Raw genomic sequence first — 7661 nt, 5'->3', positions numbered from 1 at the left:
ACCGAATTTATTTAGTGATATATTTTGGTCCATCTATTTATATGAAATCTGCTCTGCGCGGAAACTGAGATATCTGCATCCACCAAACTTATTTGACACTCACATGTTTGTCTGTGGGTGATATCGATATTCAATTGTATTAGTTTGAGTTTCAACATCCAGATTTCTTTGCCAACCGCTACATAAATAAAAGCATCCAAAGTCAAGTCGCCCAACGTTCAATTACCGGCAACAGCATACATACACTGATTCTTTGAAAGTTAAAATTGTTTCATTCTAATTAGTTGATAGAAATCTTAAGGGTGGGTGGGACGAGTGCCTTATCACATATTTGGGTTATTTTTTTAATTCTAAATATTAATTATTTTTTATATTTAAATTCTCTTTTAACTTCAAAAATTAACTATTTTATATTTTTAAATTTATAATTATGGTTTTACAATTTACTCAATATAACTATAAAATTATTTTAGGAATTATCAAATAATATCAGTCATATAAATTAAATAGCTAGTAAATATCAATAGACATCAATCCATAACTAACATCAAAATACTTATCTTATAATACATCTTAATAAATATTAAAATTTCAAAAAATCATAAAATTAACTAAATTATAATTTTATTTTAAAGTAATAATAATAATAATAATGATTATTATAAAAAATTAATTTTACTATTAACCATATATATATATGAAAAAAACATTAAAAAAAAAAAATTATTCATAGTGATTTAGCTCCACTTTACCATGGAGGTTTTTAATAGGGCTTCCAGAATTTAATTTTAATTTAATTATTAATAATTATTAAGTAGATAGCATGGATTTAACCTCCATGGCATATTCAAAATTATTCTTAGTAATATACACAAATCAAAGGTTGAGATTTTTCTCTGATGCAGTTATGCCATTTTTATTCTTTTAATTAAATAGATTAATTTAAAAAATGTCATATAAAATGAGTTATGGTTTTTTGGGTATGTGGTATTGATACGACATGGTATTGACCCATGGTATCGGAACATAGTAATCTCCATTTGTTATGTCATTTTTATTCTTTTAATTAAATAGATTAATTTAAAAAATGTCATATAAAATGAGTTATCGTTTTTTGGGTATGTGGTATTGATAAGACATGGTATTGACCCATGGTATCGTAACATAGTAATCTCCATAATAAAATGAGATAAATGTCTATGAATATAAATTTTATTCAATATTTTTTCAAATATATTATTAAATTTTAAAAATCATTAAATTATATATATATATATATATATAATGGATTTTTGTGATCCATATTAATAATGAAATTGTCTTTCTCATTGATCACATTATTGAGATTTAATAGATGTTTCAAACCTTTGTCATAAAAATAAACCACATTCTATATCAATAATATAATTAATCCAAAAAACAATCTCATTATAATTCAATTAATTTAATATTTTTTTAATTTTAATAATTTCATATAAAATAGAATGTTTAATGTTCATTGTAAATTAATTATATAACTATTACTTATATACAATATCATGAATATTTATTTCTATCCTAAGCCAAAGTACAAGTAGCTCAACGGAATCATATTATTGCAAATTTCCAACCGCAAAAACCGGAGCAAAAATTCTGCCAGGGTTTGAGATGAGATCTTGATGCGTTTGACTTAATAGGGTGGAAGAAATCGAACAGTTTAAAATGTTTGCGACTCTATTGGTTTAGCAGGGAAGCGATAAGGTGGCAGTTTTAGGTTTAGAAGTAGTTGACCTGTTCTATTGTCCCATCGCTCTAAGAGGCATTACGCGTTAACCTTCAGGACCATTGCCGGTAAGATATCTTATCCTAACCCAACAACTTGTGCTTCACGGCAGCGACTTTAGAAACGCAGACAGGCTGTTGTGGCATTATAAATATTGTCAAATGTATGGACGTTCATAACAAATTCCACAATTGGATGAATTACTTGGGCGAGGGGCTAGCGTTCATTGACTCATTGAAGCAGTTCTGTCAGCTTTGTTATCGGTGGAAGCATTAACCTGAGACAGTGAACAGTTTAGGGACGTCAGGGAATGATGAGGATCAGTTCAGCCAAGATTCTGGCTTTGGTTGTATGCCTGACCTTTCTGACTGTCACAGCTCTGGCTACAGATATACTCAGACACACTTTCGTTGTAAGTTTCCAAATCTTCTTGTTTCTGAGGGGAGTATGTTCAACAGAATTTGGACATTGATAGTTGTCACAACAATTGCTATAAATTGTTCTTATATCATAATCACACAAAAAATAATTTGCTATTTTAGGAGAATATGTCCGTTGATATTTGAACTTAGGTTTTTGCAGTTTTTGATATTTGAACTTCAATTGTTATCAATTGTCGCTATAATATAACTACACAAAAAACTTTAGTTTTTGTTGCTTTCATCGTGGCTTATTATTCAGCTAAAGATTTTCCTTACATTGTTGCAGATTGAAGCAAAGCCTGTGACTAGACTATGCAAGACACATGATATAATTATCGTAAATGGACAGTTTCCAGGCCCAACGCTGCATGTGAGGAATGGAGACACACTTGTTGTGAAAGTCTATAACAGAGCACAGTATAATGCCACCATCCACTGGTATGTTGTTTTTCCCTGTGATTTCTCATTGTATCAAAAATTATAATGATGAGAATGCAGATATGACAGTCAAACATGATTTATTAATATTTGCAGGCATGGAATCCGCCAGTTTCGCACAGGGTGGGCTGATGGACCTGAATTTATAACACAATGCCCCATTCGCCCAGGGGGTAGTTACACATACAGATTCACCATTTCTGGTCAAGAAGGAACTCTCTGGTGGCATGCACACAGTTCATGGCTTCGAGCTACTGTGTATGGAGCCCTGATCATCCATCCGAGGCTGGGCACCACTTATCCCTTCACAATGCCCCATCGCGAGACTCCCATTATTCTCGGTAAAGCCAATATCCAACCATCTTGATTATATGTATTATAAGTTCTGTGTACAGTAAAGGAAGAGCACGAAAGCTTGCATGCTAATACGAATTAGTAAGATATTACGTTTCCATGACTGAACAGGGGAATGGTGGAACAGAAATCCCATAGATGTGGTGAATCAGGCCACACGCACAGGAGCTGCACCTAATGTGTCTGATGCTTATACTATTAACAGTCAGCCGGGAGATTTATATCCATGTTCAACCAGAGGTATGTATCGACCTGAGTGAAAAAAATTAAGCATAGTTTTGCCCTAACATAACATATAGCTGCAGCCTCTTGTGTCTTGATCTGAATGTGCTAGTACGATTAAGTAGATAAGTCTTTGTCTCCCATATTTGTTTTGTTTAAAAAGTCAAATTCCATATTCTTCGCACCTGCTCCACGTTATTTCTGCAAATTCAATATTCCACATACCAAATAAGTAAGTATTTGTCTCATATATTTGTTTGGTTTAAAAAGTCAAATTCCATATTCTTCACACCTGCCACACCTTATTTCCGCAAATTCTATATTCCACATACCTGCCCCTATAGTATTTCATTTAAAAGCCAAAGTCAATATTCCACATACCTGCTCCTACATTCTTTTTTATTTTGCTTTCAACTAAATTGACACCATTTATGTTTCATATTTTGCTCTCAACTAAATTGACACAATTTATGTTTTATTCTCAGCAAATATTTCTTTAAGAATTATAGAAACACTCTTACCTTTTACTTTTTATTAATTTATTTGCATTTTATTAAAATTAATAGATATTTGTATTAACAAATTAAATTATTTTTATACATAATTTGTTGTAAATTATGAAATAGGAAGATTAATAACTCTCAATTACCTTATGTTTAAGTGGAAAGAGTTTATATAAACACATAGAAGTTAAAATGATAGCGACTCCATGTCACAAGTATACAAAACCACATCAAATTTATAGTAGTACCGACCCATATCACAAGAATACGAACTTGTATTCCACTAGATCCCATATGTATATATAGAGATGTCACCATTGAGAGGGAAGGGGAAGTCAATAGATATATATATACATATATGATTTAATGGTTAAAGTCCAAATGCAAAGGGATAGATATAATATGTATTATTTAAATTTTATAAATTAACAATAATTATTTTAGAGGCCATCTAACTATTGGAGAGGAATTAGCAATATTTTTTTTAGGATAGATTGTGAATTTTTGTTACATGTGACTTTCTTGGTTATAATGATATTACTTTCTCGGGTATAATGATCTAAAATATAAGTTTGAAAAATAAATAATTATATTTTTTTAATAATTAGATAAATTAACCATTTAATTGAAAATCTTATTTATTTATATAAATAATTTTTATTTTTTATTTCAATATTATATTATATTAGATTTATCACTACATTTTTTATTAATAAATATTATTTATTTATATAAATAATTTTTATTTTTTATTTCAATATTATATTATATTAGATTTATCACTACATTTTTTATTAATAAATATGTGTTTATAAAATTAATTTTTTTTTATAAAATGATTATTAAAATAAATTTATATAATAAATAAAATATTATTGTGTTTTGATAATAATATATAACATTATAAACTTTTTACAAGTTATTTATTATATGATTTTTTTATTTTTTTTATTATCATTTTATATTGACTTTTAATAAATTAAAAAAAAAATAGATTTGTGCCAAATGGCTACCTACTCACCAATTTTTTAGGGATTTGAGATTATTCCAATTCTAATAAGTTCACCATGATAAGTTCCTCGTTATTATTTATAACATTCATTTATATATAAGCAAATTTTATTTAGCAAAATGGTCTATTACTTTTAATAAATTTAAAAAATTAGATTAGTGCCAAATGCCTCTTTATCCACCAATTTCCTCCTAAATTCATCATTATTACAAATTTCATTTAGCAAAATGATTTATTTTACATTAAGTTGTGTAATTATTTTTCCCTCAAATTAAAAATTAAAATTAAGTCATAACCTTTTTATACATAATTAATAAAGTCAAATATATACATGGCTGAAAACATTATTTATGTTACAATTTTTTTTATATAACCTTCTATATCAATCATATTAATATTTTTGATACAATTGATATATTAATATTTTTCAATCATATTAATATTTTTAATATAATTGTATTAGTAAATAAATATTTCGCAATTTTTTTATTTTTATTTTTTCCGAAGCAAGTTATGGGTTTGTATCTTTCCACTCGTTTTTCTTAGTCCAGCCAATAACATATGCATGGTGTGTGCAGACACATTTCGGCTACCAATATACGACGGCGAGATTCATCTTCTGCGCATTGTGAACGCTGCACTCAATCAAGAACTATTTTTCAGCGTCGCCAATCACAAGCTAACCGTTGTAGCCGTAGATGCTTCTTATACTAAACCCTTCAGAACCAAGTATGTGATGCTGGGTCCCGGCCAGACTACCGACGTGATTCTCCGCGCTGCCAGACACCGCGTCGGAAGATACTACATGGCTGCCCGAGCCTATTCTAGTGCGCAGGGCGTACCGTTCGATAACACAACGACCACTGCCATTCTTGAATACAGGACCCGGGGCCTGCCACGGCCATCCTCATCTGGCCCCGTCATGCCCATCCTTCCAGCCTACAACGACACCCGAACTGCCACGCATTTTGCCAGAGGACTCAGAAGCCTGGCCAACATCGAGCACCCGGTGTACGTTCCTCAGACCGTCGATGAAAACCTCTTCTACACCATTGGGCTTGGACTCTTCAACTGCCCAAACCAGTCCTGTGGAGGTCCCAACGGAACCAGATTTACAGCAAGTATGAACAACATATCGTTTGTCCTGCCAAGCACTTTCTCCATACTACAAGCCCATTACTTGGGCAGGAAAGGAATCTTCACCACGGGTTTTCCTGATAACCCTCCTGTGCAGTTCGATTATACTGCGCAGAATGTGAGCCGCAGTCTTTGGTCTCCTGTTAAGGGAACCAAAGTGAAGGTGCTTAATTACAACGCGAAGGTGCAAATAATTCTGCAGGACACAAACATCGTCAATGCTGAGAACCATCCGATCCATCTTCATGGCTATGACTTTTACATTGTGGGAGAAGGTTTTGGCAACTATAATCCTCGCACGGACCCTTTGACCTTCAACCTTGTTGATCCTCCCATGCGCAACACTGTTGCTGTTCCAGTCAATGGATGGGCTGCCATAAGATTCGTAGCTGACAATCCCGGTAAGCATAATCCCATCTATGAAATCAGAGTTTTTAAATAAATTTGAAGATTATGAAAAATAATTATAAGTATGTATCATAATTTTCTGATTTTAATTGCAGATTTTAAGAATATTTCGAAATTATTTTTGAATAAAATGAATCTGAAGTAAATTTTTTCATTCATTTTTGTATTTCCCATTCCAAATTATTCTTGAAATAGGCAATCAAATTAAAAAAAATATATCCAAAAACGATAGTACATTATGGGTAGAATAAAATTAGTAAGAAACAGACAACAAAATCGATAATTAATTAACATTAGCTAAGAATTATACTAACAGCTTAACTGTTTTATTTTTCTTTGAACAGGAGCTTGGTTGATGCATTGTCACTTGGACGTACACATAACCTGGGGTTTGGCCATGGTTTTTCTGGTTGAAAACGGGCCAACTTACATGACAACAATAGAGACCCCTCCTCCTGATCTTCCAGTTTGCTGAAAGACCTAGCCACAACATAATTCAATAATTATGTTGCAAATTGGAACATGAAGTTCTCCTGCTCTTCCAGTTTGCTGAAAGACATGGCCACAACATAATTCAATAATCATGTTGCAAATTGGAACATGAAATTATATTTGTAGGCGCTCTTTATTATTATGATTTTAAACATTTTTTTGCCATAACTGGCTTGTTCGTTAATTGTAAGGTCACAGCTCTGTTTTTTTTGCAGAATAAGGCACAATTGATCATATCTGTTTATTCAGATTCGAGAGAAAGAATAAACAGAGGTTTCTATGGGCAGCTAAATATAAATCAATAGGTGGCTGACACGTTTGAATTGCCTTCCTATTAGTCTCGAGTATTTCTTGGACTAATTCCTTGTAATAATCAATATTTTCTTAATTGATATGTTATCCATTTGACCATATTTATGATTATCAGGACCTGGTGCATCGTACATATTAAGATATAGATGATATGGCAATATTTACAACTTATCAGTTCTTTGGTATGTCTAAAGGAGCTAGTGCATTATACATGTTAGTATACAATGATGTGTAATATAGGATACGTTCACGTGATACATGGTATAATCTCCTGGGAGAAATAATAATGACAATGACTCAGGAATTTAATATTTAGTATTGATATTTATCTAAATATATTATTTAGAAAATAATAATAATAATAATTTATTATAAATTTAATGTGTAATAATTATTTATATAAAAAATAGATAGTATCATAAAGTATTATGGATCATTATTAATAAAAGTTGAAAAAATATCAGAGTTGCTTTACCCAGTAAATCAAAGATATTTTTTAGAAAAAAAATCATGGGATGAGAGTAAAAAAAGGGATACTCAATATCATGCGATAGAGGGGAAAATGAAGTAGGGTGATTGGACAATCTTTTCTCATAAAA

General features: G+C 31.0%; 1 protein-coding gene across 1 annotated transcript; it reads left to right on the top strand.

Moving 5' to 3' along the window:
* The first annotated feature begins 1957 nt into the window (after nucleotides 1-1957).
* Nucleotides 1958-7163, top strand: LOC149193296 (laccase-12-like). Its single transcript, XM_089406565.1, has 6 exons — nucleotides 1958-2174; nucleotides 2471-2622; nucleotides 2719-2963; nucleotides 3088-3216; nucleotides 5292-6251; nucleotides 6603-7163. The coding sequence occupies exons 1-6, from the start codon at nucleotides 2073-2075 to the stop codon at nucleotides 6731-6733; spliced, it is 1719 nt and encodes a 572-aa protein (XP_089262691.1). The 5' UTR covers nucleotides 1958-2072; the 3' UTR covers nucleotides 6734-7163.
* Nucleotides 7164-7661: the final 498 nt, after the last annotated feature.

The sequence above is a fragment of the Pinus tabuliformis genome, chromosome 2_2 (genome assembly GCF_031772625.1).
Source record: "Pinus tabuliformis cultivar Carrire ecotype Pingquan chromosome 2_2, CPIR1, whole genome shotgun sequence".
NCBI lineage: Eukaryota > Viridiplantae > Streptophyta > Pinopsida > Pinales > Pinaceae > Pinus > Pinus tabuliformis.
Note: the sequence above shows the minus strand (reverse complement) of the source record. Positions and strands in the feature narration are given on the sequence as shown.

Bases quoted from the DNA above. Each gene is read 5' to 3' on its own strand.
- LOC149193296 (XM_089406565.1), top strand. From the start codon at position 2,073: ATGATGAGGATCAGTTCAGCCAAGATTCTGGCTTTGGTTGTATGCCTG. The intron at 3,217-5,291 runs GTATGTATCGAC...TGGTGTGTGCAG, and splicing joins ATATCCATGTTCAACCAGAG to ACACATTTCGGCTACCAATA. The intron at 6,252-6,602 runs GTAAGCATAATC...TTCTTTGAACAG, and splicing joins ATTCGTAGCTGACAATCCCG to GAGCTTGGTTGATGCATTGT.